Consider the following 13,256-nt stretch of genomic DNA (forward strand, 5'->3'; position numbering starts at 1 on the left):
GGAATGTAAGGTCTGATCTGCTTTATACTCTGCCAATGTGAGACATTTATACAAATGTCGCCTGAATAATACAAGCAATTTGTTTCTTGGGTTTTTGGCTTATGGCCATTAATTAATTTCACTTTAATTTTATGTTCTTTTTCTCCATCGTTGGCTGAAGTCACTTTGCTTATAGAAACATAACGTTCAACACCTATTATGACCATGTGCTTTGCTTCGAGGTGAACCGCTTAAAGTTCCCAGGCCTGGTACACTGTAGGTCCTGTTGGAGAGATTCGTTCCATGTCTTCCAGAAGCTCTCTTTTGTTCGCTGATCCTCCTTCTGCCCTCGAGATTTTCTTTTCCTTTGACACTTTCCTGTGTTCCATCTCCAGACGCACGCAACCTGTTAGGTCGTTGTCAGTGTAGATTTTGTTTTTAACTCCTAGGTTCAGAGCATTGGCACTGAGAGATTTGTCCAAGTGGGAGCAAGTCTTGTTGGCCCTCTTCACCTTCTTGAGATGGACCTGTGAAGGCCTGCCAAAGCAGCAGGATGGTCGCTGCATCCATGCAGCCTGAAATCCTTGCCTGAAATTTTTGTTGTAGTAGCCATAGATGATGGGATTGACACTAGAGTTGGAGAAGGCCAACCAGTGGAAGAAAGGGAAAATGTAACCTGTCAGAAGATCTAGCTGGTCTCCTTCAGGACGTGCGTAGTCAGTTAGCAGCATCAAGGTCCACAGAGGCAGCCAGGACAGCATGAAGAGAAGGGCCACAACAATGAGCATTTTGATAACTTTGATCTTCCTGTGTGATATAGGTGACTTCCCATGAGGCGTGCCATCAGGTTGGTTCACTTTGACCAGGAAGGTGGTCGAGTACAGTTTAGCTCCAATGCGCCCATACATAATGATAATAAGAATGAGGGGAATCAGGTATATATGAGCAAACAGAACTGTGGTGTACACTTTCCGCATCTCAGGCTCAGGCCATGTTTCATAGCAAGAATAAAGAGGATAAGTCAGGTTGTAGTTGTCATCTTGAACCATAAAGTGGCTTTGTTCTTGCTGGACGGTCAACATCAGAGCCGAAGGGAACATTATGACCAGAGCCAACAGCCATATCATCCCAATGATTGCCTTTGCCACAAAAAGTGTTAGTTTTGGCTTAAAGGGATAAACTACACTGCGAAACCTGGGGTTGAAACAAAGAAGTGTGAGGAATTAAAACTCACAATCAGTTATAAAGTCATTTTTAGAGTTTCTCAGTAATTCGACAAATAATAAAATCCTTTTCATTTATTCAGGGGATGTTATATGTTGAACCACTTAAGTAGATCATGGCATGTACAAAATCATTTAAATAATTAACACATTTAAAGGACATTTAAAAATAATACTTTCAGGGTGGACTTATTTTTATACTGTTTCCATTTAACTCACGTTCGCATTCACAGTCACATTAATCGCATGATTAATCTACTAAACCTCTTAGTTACAGTATTTACAGCATTTTGAATCAGAAAATCACCAAAATCTGTAAAGTCTATCATTTAAATAAAATGTGTGCAAGCAGAGAAATGACAAAAATGAATGAAATGAAATTCATTTCCATTCACAATGTATTTACAATGTACGTGTCTGTGCACAAAATAGTGCACAGATCAAGGTGCACAGATCAACTTTTGTAAACATCATTTTTTTCTTTCAGCTAAAATAACATGAATTATTCAGGAGTTTTAATGATTTATTTAAGTATCTTTCAGTGTATTGTGTTTGAAAATTGTTTAATCATTCATATCACATCGCGGGATTAAATAGTGTCACAAGTGTTCATTAGTGCTGTAACAAGACCAATGATGAGAACAATGTGGTATTCTGTTATTATTGGGATATTACAGACATCTGGTGATTTTATGGATAAAAGCTTGCTCTGTCTTTTAATTTATTCATGCATTATAGCCTGTACATATATAATTATATATAAGCATATATAAGTATGATTCCTGTTGCATATGACATTTGGCTTTTGAAGATTGAGGAAATTAATTCTAGTTTTAACATGCAATCTTTTATTTGCAGAAAAAAGATTAAAAAAGTCATTAACATTTCTCTTTGAAATCATGATCTATATTTAACTCTGACAAGTCCTATTAGTGAAATCAGCCGCTACCTTGCCTTGCCTATGTAACTTTTTTATGGATTGTAATATTATCATTTCTTTATCTTGTTAGATTTCTTTAGATTAATACCAACATCTGGTCAGAATTTCAAGTGAATTGTTTTAAAGAAACTCACTCTCTCACTCACTCATTTTCTACCGCTTATCCGAACTACCTCGGGTCACGGGGAGCCTGTGCCATCTCAGGCGTCATCGGGCATCAAGGCAGGATACACCCTGGACGGAGTGCCAACCCATCGCAGGGCACACACACACACACTCTCATTCACTCACGCAATCACACACTAGGGACAATTTTCCAGAGATGCCAATCAATCTACCATGCATGTCTTTGGACCGGGGGAGGAAACCGGAGGAAACCCCCGAGGCACGGGGAGAACATGCAAACTCCACACACATAAGGCGGAGGTGGGAATCGAACCCCCAACCCTGGAGGTGTGAGGCGAACGTGCTAACCACTAAGCCACCGTGTCCCCTATTTTAAAGAAACTATGTTTATTAAAAAACAATGTTGACATGTTGAATACTTATTTTCCTCACTGCATACTACTTCTACACACTTATTGTGCCTGTCCCTCTTCCTACCTACGCAGTTATGCTGTGATTCTAAATAGTGCACAGATCAAGGATTAGAAGCTATTAGAGGTAAGAGATGAAAATGACATGTCCCATCACTCATGACCATAGCGTGTGGTGCCCCCAGATAAAAAATCTGACATTTTAAATGATAGTTTGAATGCACAGGCAATAGCACATGGACACTTACCTGTCTACTGCAATGGCCACCAGTGTGAAGACGGAGGCACAGACAGACATTCCTTGCACAAGGCCACTCAGCTTACATATTATGTTACTGAAAGGCCAACCTGTCCAATGACAAAAGCACTGTATGTACATTAAAAAGGGAGAATAATTTCTCTTCACTCTTGATTTTTCAAAAACATTCAACAAATTGCATGTTTGGGATTTGTGGTATGGATGTGGTTGCCTAGTGGCTAAGGTGTTGGACTAATGATTAGAGGGTCCTGAGTTTGAATCCCAGGTCCACCAAGGTGCCACTGCTGGGCACGTGAGCGAAGCTCTTAACCTTCAATTGCTCAGTTGTATAAAATGAAATAATAAAGTCACTCTGGATAAAGGTGTCTGCTGTAAATGTAAACCAAAGACTTACCCTTGAATAATGCCATAAACAAGCACAAAACATACACTTAACTTAATAATAGAAAAACAATCAAAAACTCCACAAAGAAAACAGATTGCATAGTGCAAGGTGTCAAATTATATATACATTTAACTTCTGTCTAAAATTTTATGTTATGTGTTGAAACCTGTTTATGGACCTCGTTTATATATTACCTGCATCGTTAGCACAAATCTCTCTACTTCAGCTTGTAGGATTGTATCATTCATAGGCAAATATATGCAACTGTACATCCGTACAAAGTTAGTTCTCCTTCCAAAATCCTCATAAATAATGCACTTGCCTGTTATGAGATTGTCCACCAAAGTGGTAGGAATGCAGAAGATCCCCACAAGCAGATCGCTGATGGAAAGGTTTAAGATGAAGACGTTAGTGACCGTCCACATGTGCCTCTTCTTCAGGACTATGAGACACAGCACACTGTTACCGATCATGCAGAGCAGGAAGATGAACAAGTAAGCCAGGACGAACACAGCAGCCATGCCTAGTGAGTGCTGGAAGTATGGAGAGAATAGTATCTCCTCAGTGAGATTGGTGTTGTTGGTCATGTTAAGGTCAGGGAGGAAAATTGTTGGTAGCGCCACTGTCTCTCCATCCATATTAGCTGTCTCTCTCAGATACTTCTTCCATAGGTGAGAGAAGAAAATCTGATAATAAAAAAACAACAACATACAAATATGAAGGGGAAAAGAGGAGATATCCAAACACTAACATGCAACTATGAATTATTGACCTCCAACCAGACTACAGGTATTGTTACTAAAATTCATTGTCCACTTTATTAGGTATACCTGTAGAGTCATGTAAATCTCAATAAGCCATTCAACCTCACAAATGTGGGAAGCTGAAGAACAGACCAGAAAATTATCCAATCTTCAACTGTCTAGTTTTCATTAATGTGTACCCTGAAATCTTTATTCTTGGCTTACTAGAGTGGAACCAAATGTTCTTCTAATCTTTAGAGGATCTTGCATAAACAATGTCACAGTCAAATTAACTGAGATCACATTTTCCCCATTCTGGTTTGATGTGAAAGCTCTTGACCTGTATCTGGTGCTGCTGCCACATGATTGATGAAGGGTTGATTGGATACTTGCAGGTGTATTTTAATAATAATATGAGTGGATTTCACATGCACTAATGTGCATACAATTCTCTGCATTATCATGACACATTGTCAGATTCTTAATAACCGGAGGAGAAGCTCAATCACTGTGATGATAATAATCAGGATAAGATGAAAGAATATGATAATTATCAAAAGGCAAATATCAATGGAAAATCAAGATATAGGCACCGCAAATCCCCCTGATTTCATTCAATATGCTTAAGAGTGAATTTTTAAGGTGGCTCCAAAACACTGGACTTAACACAAGTTTTTATTAACTTTTTATACATTGGATAAATAAATAGGTTATTTTGTCTTTTATTTATTCCTAAATGCTAGGCTCAATCATCATAGTAAAGAAATGAAGAAGAAGAACATGCTAAAGTGTAAAATATATCAGATTGGAGAGTCACCACTATGATGCTTTAATCATACCATTTGCACTTAAATCCGAATATCTTATTGTATCTGCTGAACCACTCAGCAAATATATAAATAATGAATATCTAAAATACGCATAAAATAAATTACAGAATGACTTTTGGTTGATTTAAGTCCTCTCTAAAAAGCACTACATACAGTACAGGAAGTTTCTATATCTAAGTAAATAACACAACATTTTTGTAAACTGCTGCAGTTTATTTTTCTATTTTATTTTACTGTTGTTTCTTTTTTTTTTTTTACTACTGTTGTAAGAAACAAAATAAAGATTCCTACCTGGCAATAATGATGATGATGATGATGATGGTATCAGATGTGTCGGACTGCGCGCGCTCTGCCGCAGAGCGAGTTCAGGGACAGCGCGCTGGATTGTCCACGCCCACTGCGTTCTAGACCACGCCCACACGAGCAAAAACAAACCCAGCTAAACAATCCAAAACCCAGTGATCACAGCAGAAAGTCAAGATCAGATTATTATTATTATTATTCTTATTATTATTATTATTATTATTATTATTATTATTATTATTATTATCAGTATTACTATTATAATTATATTACTATTATTATTATTATTATTATTATTATTATTATTATTATTATTATTATTTTTATTATTATTATTATTATTATTATTATTATTATCAGTATTACTATTATAATTATATTACTATTATTATTATTATTATTATTATTATTATTATTATTATTTTTATTATTATTATTATTATTATTATTATTAATAATAATAATAATAATAATAATAATGATGATGGGTTTTCTTATTCTTAGCATTATTACAATAAATATAATAAATTAATTTACAGCTTAGCCTTTAATATAAAACCATCCTTAGCTAGTACAAGGCTCTAAGAAAAATTAGGTTAAAACCCTGTTAGAGAAGAGTTAGCAACAGTACTGTCAGGTTTGTTTGTTTGTTTGTTTGTTTGTTTGGTTGTTTTTTTATGATTTTTATCATTTTAATGAATGCTAAGTTTAATTAGCTAATTTTAATGCTAATTTTAGTAAGGAATAAAATACTAGTGGTGTTATTATAGAAATATAATCACAGAGTGGTGGGATGAAAAAGTATTTTATTCTTTTATACTACAGCGATTTGCCAACAATTGCATTTTTTTTTTATTGATGAATGAATCAAGTTATCACTTACGTTAAAACATCTATTAATGTTCCTAAATGGTCATTTCCTCAACAGCCACCCTTCAAGATTTCAACAACAGCTGTGGTATAATGATGGGCAATGTCCAATAGTGACCCAAATATGTACCTTTCCAGCAACACTGCTACACATTTAAATAGTTTTTGTTTCTGTTTACTCTTAAAGTACATCATGAATAACCACAGTAATGTTTTATCACCAGAAATTATTCAGCATCTCCGGTGTTAAATAAACACTAAATACATTTGGGGACACATGGTATTAATTGTGCGGTTTGTAATTTCTAAGTGTTCCGGCACCTACAGTGATCATACAATTTTAAACATACCTTTTGTTATAAAATGCAATGGCTCAGGCTGGGATTGTTTTAGGCTTCTCTTTACAGTTTTCCATGACATAAATGAACACCATCACAGCTAACTAGCTGTTAACACATCTAACAGCCAACATTAGTAGCCTCGATATCAAGTTTGAGCTTAGAACTGAGAAAAAAATTAAATTGCTTCTTTACAACATGAAATAGTTCCATTTTAATGATACTTTGTCAGTCTGTTGTTAGAATAAAGGTGTCAGGATGAGAAAGAATCGGTCTTATAAACATTAATTTGAATGTAATTGGATGGATCAGACTCCATGATCAGACTTATTTAGAGCATTTCGACGATGTCCTTAAGCAGAGTAACTTACAGACTTTTATGCTTTGTGGTCTGAAAATGTATGAAAATCATACATACCTAATGCAAGTTCATCTGGTCAGGGTCTGGTCAGGGTCTGGTCATAGCAATGAGCTAAAAACCTGTGAGAAGGAATTTACAAGTTATTACAGCATGAAAATAAAACACACAGGTAATTTCATTACAGCCCATTCAGGTAGATGCTCAGGTCATCTTATGCTTGCTAATATTATGAACAGCAGCTACGTTAATTCCTCTCCACTTGCTTCTCCTTTTCTGCCCATCTTGAGACATATAGACATTGTACCAGCTCCAGTTGTGTTCCGCTTCATGAAGATTACGGACCTTCAAAGAGAAGAGACCAACCCTGTGAGGATCCCGAGGCATTGTACCAGCTCCAGTTGTCTTACACTTCATTCAGATTTCGGACATTCAAAGAAAAGTCGCTGACCCCATGGAGGACTTTGAGGAGTACAACCTCTTAATCAATATACAAATAACACTCCACAAATGCTGTATCTCCGTCATTGAGCATTTGAAGGCTTCGGCACGAAGTCGGGTGATTAGATAATTTATGAGTTTTTCAGGAGCTTCTGGTTACACAACTCCAATTGACTGTAGCCTATATGACTGATGAAAGGACATTATTTCTATCATACTCTCATGGTAATTTATATTCGCAGTCTCTGGTGCCACCAAAATAAAGATGAGGTTCTTTTTTGAGTTCCTCTCAAAGTTTCTTCTTCATAGCATCTTAGGGAGATTTTCCTTGCCACAGTCACCTAAGGCTTGCTCATTAGGGATAATTAGTTATACAAATATTATGTTCTGTAAAGCTGCTTTGAGCTATGCAAATAAAATTGAATTGAAACGTTGAATTTCAAGGCTTAATTTAGCCCCGACCATTTTATTGCTCATGTAGACGGGAACAACTTGAAACTGGTTCCTTTTGCTGCAGGGAAAACTGATGTGACCTTCTTAGTCTTAGAGTCCACAAATCACTCAGAATTAAATAAGCTAACTCCACAGGCCTCTCCATATGCATTCAATCCATGACACAAAAGTAAGTGAACAATCCTAATTAACTCTAAAAAAAGTCCACACAGCCATGTATTATTTTAGCTACAATATTGTGGTCACCAACAAATATTTAGATCTAGCACTATCAGACTGGGTAACTAATTGGGCCCTTGATGTACCCTTCAGGGGGGCACAGTGGCTTAGTGGTTAGCACGTTCGCCTCACACCTCCAGGGTCGGGGTTCGATTCCCGCCCCCACCTTGTGTGTGTGGAGTTTGCATGTTCTCCCCGTGCCTCGGGGGTTTCCTCCGGGTACTCCGGTTTCCTCCCCCAGTCCAAAGACATGCATGGTAGGTTGATTGGCATCTCTGGAAAATTGTCCCTAGTGTGTGATTGTGTGAGTGAGTGAGAGTGTGTGTGCCCTGTGATGGGTTGGCACTCCGTCCAGGGTGTATCCTGCCTTGATGCCCGATGGTGCCTGAGATAGGCACAGGCTCCCCGTGACCCGAGGTAGTTCGGATAAGCGGTAGAAAATGAATGAATGAATGAATGTACCCTTCATGACTTCTCTTTAAGTGGGATATAACTTTAGGCACAAAAATGGATAAATGGATAAATGGCATATCCTGCTTTCGTGTAGGACCTCATTGTAGCATACTGTATCTGTCATAGAAAGTAAAGGAACCGCTGAATCTAGATAGAGAACCTCTAGATAGAGAACAATCACAGTAGGCAACTGCCACAGCCATCATGGACTAAAGGAGGCTCTGAAAACTGATGAACTAAGTTCAGTTATGTGCTTGTTAAACAAAGCCATGGCCTGCAGGTATCTGTTTAAATGAATAGCTTCATCTATGTGGACCAGTTGTCATCTCTCTCATTTTCTCCTTGCGTTGCACCCCAATTAATCCCAATTAAATCCCTGTCCACACATAATGTTGCACATTTTAATTAAAACACAAATAAATAAATAACAGGCAGGCAATCAATATTTCTGACCAAGAGCACTGATCAAATTTAGCATAATAGAGGGAGCAGACTAAAATGTAGACAAGCTTACAACATGATGAAGTTATTCAGGTAAAGTGATGTTGTTATGGCAACTAGAATGATGGTTATAGAATGGATAACCTGAGGTATGATACATAATGCATGTGTGATATGACAGTTGCGGCCTGAAGCTCGCAGCCTTTAAAAGTTCTTAAAATTTCAGATTGTTCACATCTTTCTCAGAATTCAGTTCTCCAGTGTGTATAACTTGCATGCAGAATAAGCAGAGCTCCAATAAGCAAGAACTTCAATCCATATAAATCCTAGTTCCGATGATTACGTTCATGGTAATAAAAATGTATGCAATGGCATATTGCCATTATTTACAACTATTGCTGTAAAAAAAATGTAAACAATTTTTTACCTTTTAGAGGCAAAGTCCAACTGCAAAGATCTTTAATCAAATTCAATTCATTCCTATTCTCACACATTCTGTCAAAAATAAATAAATAACAACAGTACGAATCTGTGTACAACACTGCCATCCAATGGTCACTTATAGCAAATGCAACCCAGACTTTATACTGCACGTGTAAAAATGGTGTGATGTCTATTCTAAATTAAAATGTAAAATTATTACATATAATGCACAGGTTTATGGTTTATATCCATGGTGTTGATTTATATGTTATACTGCCTGACACAGATTTACAGTTCCTTTGCATTTCTGAGTGATTTTCTAGCCCAGCCATTGTCCTTTCCATTGCCCCGAGCTGTAGATGGCTTGTATGGCTGTCTCCTAGAGACAAACATACAGCTTTATCATATTGTGCAGTGTATAACCTCAGCCTTTCAAATAGCCTTTTGAAGCACTCTAAAATGCTTCATTCTGAATAGTCCGAAGGTGTTGATTAACGTTTCATAAAAGCAGCTCTGACAGTATTTCTGGATATAATTTTTATATGTGCTCCCTTTAATAACACTTTCTTGTTTCTGTAGCAACCACTTAAACTGGGATTTGTATGACAGAAAAACAGAGCAGGAAATATCATTTAACTTAACTATAAATCATTAAAATATATTTTATTTGTCTTTATTTGAAAAATAAAAAAAAAATGTGGTAGTTGATGTGGAGTAAGAGCAATAAAAGACTACAGGTCATGCTGTTATAGTAAAATAATCACCCTAGGGATGGTAAATTGTAATAAATACGAGGCAAAAAGAATATACTGTACGCATATTCTATGCTATTTTAGTTATCTGACTTTTTTGAGTAGTAATGCTCTGGCAAAGTAGATCCGGGTCGAGTTTGGGATTCCTGAATGGATTCCACTGGCTCAAAGATCACAGCATAGTGCTAGTGTCCTGAAATGTTTGCCCTCTGTCTGCTGGTCTGAATTGTTTTCAAGCCAAAGGGCAAAAAGTCAAAATTAGGACTTGGAAAGCAGCTGATTTTGATGGAGCTGGCGTTCGTCTGTACTGGCTGTAGTTGCTGGAAGCCTGTTCTAGAGTGTTGAGGGCATGTGGTATGTTGGGTTCTGGTTGTCTGATCTCATCAGCTGGACTAGGCATGCTTGGAGCTGAGTCCTGCCTGTCTATGATTTTATGTTTGCCATCATGCTTGTTGATATGAAAAGAATTCTGTGTGAACTTGTGGATGGATGTTGAGTCATAGCAGAGATTTAATCGTAGCTTGAGAAAAGGTTCAAATCTCTGAGATTCTACGTGATGGTAAATGGAGGAGAGTTGAGAAGATCTGTTATGTTCTTGGTTAGACATCTCTAAAGTACCTGGTCTCATGTTTGTGGATCTTTGCAGATGCTTTCTTCCATTTTAGAGATTCAGAGCAGCATTTTGGTCTCGACTGTAGTCTTCAGATTGTCCAGTCTTGCATAACTTTACTGGCATTTGAAAGTTTTTTGTGTTCTTTTGAAAGCAGGAGGCTTCGCGGATCTTCCGGGCAATGTTATACACTGGAAAGAAGCCTCTGATCTCATTTCTGTTTGTAAAGAACTGTCTGAAGCTGTCTGGTTGATTTGTTTGAAACATTGTTTGGTTTCATGAGAATCTGTATTACTCTGAGTTCTTGGGGCACACTGGGATATTTTTGGTGTCATATCTAACTTGTCTGCTTGATGCTCCCCGTTTTTCTCAAGGTCATTCAAATTTTCCCACTGAAGATTTTGCTTGGTTGCGGCAGAGCTTCTGGGACATCTTGTCAGTTTCTTGGTTTATTTGTAGACATAAGGAGTGCTTGGGCATTTTGAATGGTTTTGTGAAGATAAACTAAAGCCTGACTTGCTGACCACATCAGATTTTTTATTAATACAATAGGAGTGGGTAAATCTTTTAATTCCTCTGTTGTCAAACTTCCAGAAGAGGATTTCATGATATCTCCTGTTAAATTGTTACCTGCATTATTAAGTATGCAGATTTTGAGTTATTTTATAAAAAATTACTTTTTTTTTCTTTTAAAAAAAAAAATTGGCAAAAATATTGTATACACAATTCGTATTAAAATATTTCTAAGCTCCATATTGGGTGTGATTTATTTATTATGCATGACATTATCCAGACTTGACTTTTCAGCCTTCCATTAATATATTCATATTTAAATAGTTTCATCTGGCACCCAGTTTTTATGCATGAATTACTCATTTATTTAATCTACCACATTAAGCCTGAAACATTCAATCAATGTACCTGACCTATATACAAGCAAACAGCACACATGAATACTCTCTCTGTTTCCAAACCTAATCTTTAGATCTTTTATCTAAAGATTTATTACTTAATCACTAAATAGTAAACTTATTTATTGATCCTGAATTAGAAATTTCTCCTTCAGTGGCCTTTGCTGTTCTTTTAGCTTTCCTGTCAAGTTAATAAAACGTGCATATCCGGTCATGTGACCTTACAGACAGAACGTAAACAAAATATGAGTTATATATTCAGTATTTATCTATAGCTATTTGTTGTCGTGTATGTGACATTACATGGACAGTGTGTTTTCTGAATGCGCAAATGCTTTAGAAAATGTTTTGTTTCCTACTACTGCCCATTATTAGCGTTAGCCTTATTAGACAGCTACACTTGTTTAACGGACAAAACTACTCTACGGAAATGACACAGCTTTGTGATTAGCTTGGTATAAAACTACTGAAATAAGAATTGATGGAAAAAGAAATGAAATTTGTTGTGGTCAAAATATTTTACTAGTCAAGCATGACATTTCCATGGACCTCTCTAGCCTTTATGATATAATTTTGCATTAGCAAGAATACTTGATTAAGCATCAGCCAATACCTTAAGCTTTTTTCCCTATACAATGAATTACAGTAAGTATCCATTTTATAGAAAGTAGATCCATTTCCAAGGTAGAATCAGATGTTTTGTGATTTCGGCCTAATTTGTGTTACCTGTGTATATCATACGAAACTGAAGACAAAGATGTTATCTAAATTGTATTCATGGTTGACTTGACAGGTATCATGGTCAACGGGATCATATATGTCCTGAGTGATAAAACTAATATTTTATACATTTTTCAATTAATGTTATTATTTACCACATTTCGTTTGTGGTATATATCACCCAGCATATACCTCTTCAATTGAGTTCCAGAAACATATGAACTCGAGTCAACTAGCTAGTCAATTTTCTTTGTAGTTTATGCTTCCTTTGTCTGTCTAAATCCTAATGATTCATGGACAAAGCTACACAATCAGGGGAAGCATTGTATAGTCCACTTATTTATTTATTGAAAGTCTATGTACAGTATGCTATTGCATAGTTTGTATAGTCTGTACTAGCTGTATAGTCTGTTCTTTCTCCGGCCTATGTATCTGTCAAATACATAGAGTGTATTGTTTGTACTGATGGCATAGTCCGTACCTGCCCCTGCTTCGTTGTTGTTATATGTTTTATGTCTGTATTTATGTTGCACCGTTGACCTGCGAGACACGACATCTCGTTCCACTGCATGTCCCAACATGTAGCGGAATGACAATAAAGCCAACTTGAACTTGAACTCAAATATCAGTTCATAGTCTTGACAAAAATGAAGCAGTGTTGTGTCTTCAGTGCTTGAGTGTAACGTTTATGAAACACATACAGGGTTTAAATTACACTTTAAATTACTAATTGCCTCATGTCCAGATTTTTGCTCATTTAGAAACAATAAGCTTGAAGGGAATAATCAAATCATTCTTGTGGTTTCTGCTATTAATTGAAATACTGATTACTTTAGCCAGTCTGGCTTTATATATATATATATATATATATATATATATATATATATATATATATATATATATATATATATATATATATATATATAGATGCATAATTGACAACAGGATAGGGTTCATTTGATACATGTCATTTGCCCATAAAGACATGGTTTCTTTATTCGTTTTCCTTACACACTTAATTTCCTTTATTATATAATTCCGTTAGCCAATCTATTTATTGTGGGGTGGA

The 13,256-nt window shown here is 36.3% G+C and overlaps 1 protein-coding gene across 1 annotated transcript; it reads right to left on the reverse strand.

Annotated features, from left to right (window-relative positions):
- Positions 1–230: 230 nt before the first annotated feature.
- npffr1l3 (neuropeptide FF receptor 1 like 3) lies at positions 231–3,921 on the reverse strand. Its single transcript, XM_060896031.1, has 3 exons — positions 3,645–3,921; positions 2,927–3,026; positions 231–1,173 (listed from the first exon to the last, which is right to left on the reverse strand). Exons 1-3 carry the CDS (start codon positions 3,907–3,909, stop codon positions 231–233), a joined length of 1,308 nt encoding a protein of 435 aa, XP_060752014.1. The 5' UTR covers positions 3,910–3,921.
- Positions 3,922–13,256: the final 9,335 nt, after the last annotated feature.

The sequence above is a fragment of the Tachysurus vachellii genome, chromosome 20 (assembly GCF_030014155.1).
Source record: "Tachysurus vachellii isolate PV-2020 chromosome 20, HZAU_Pvac_v1, whole genome shotgun sequence".
NCBI lineage: Eukaryota > Metazoa > Chordata > Actinopteri > Siluriformes > Bagridae > Tachysurus > Tachysurus vachellii.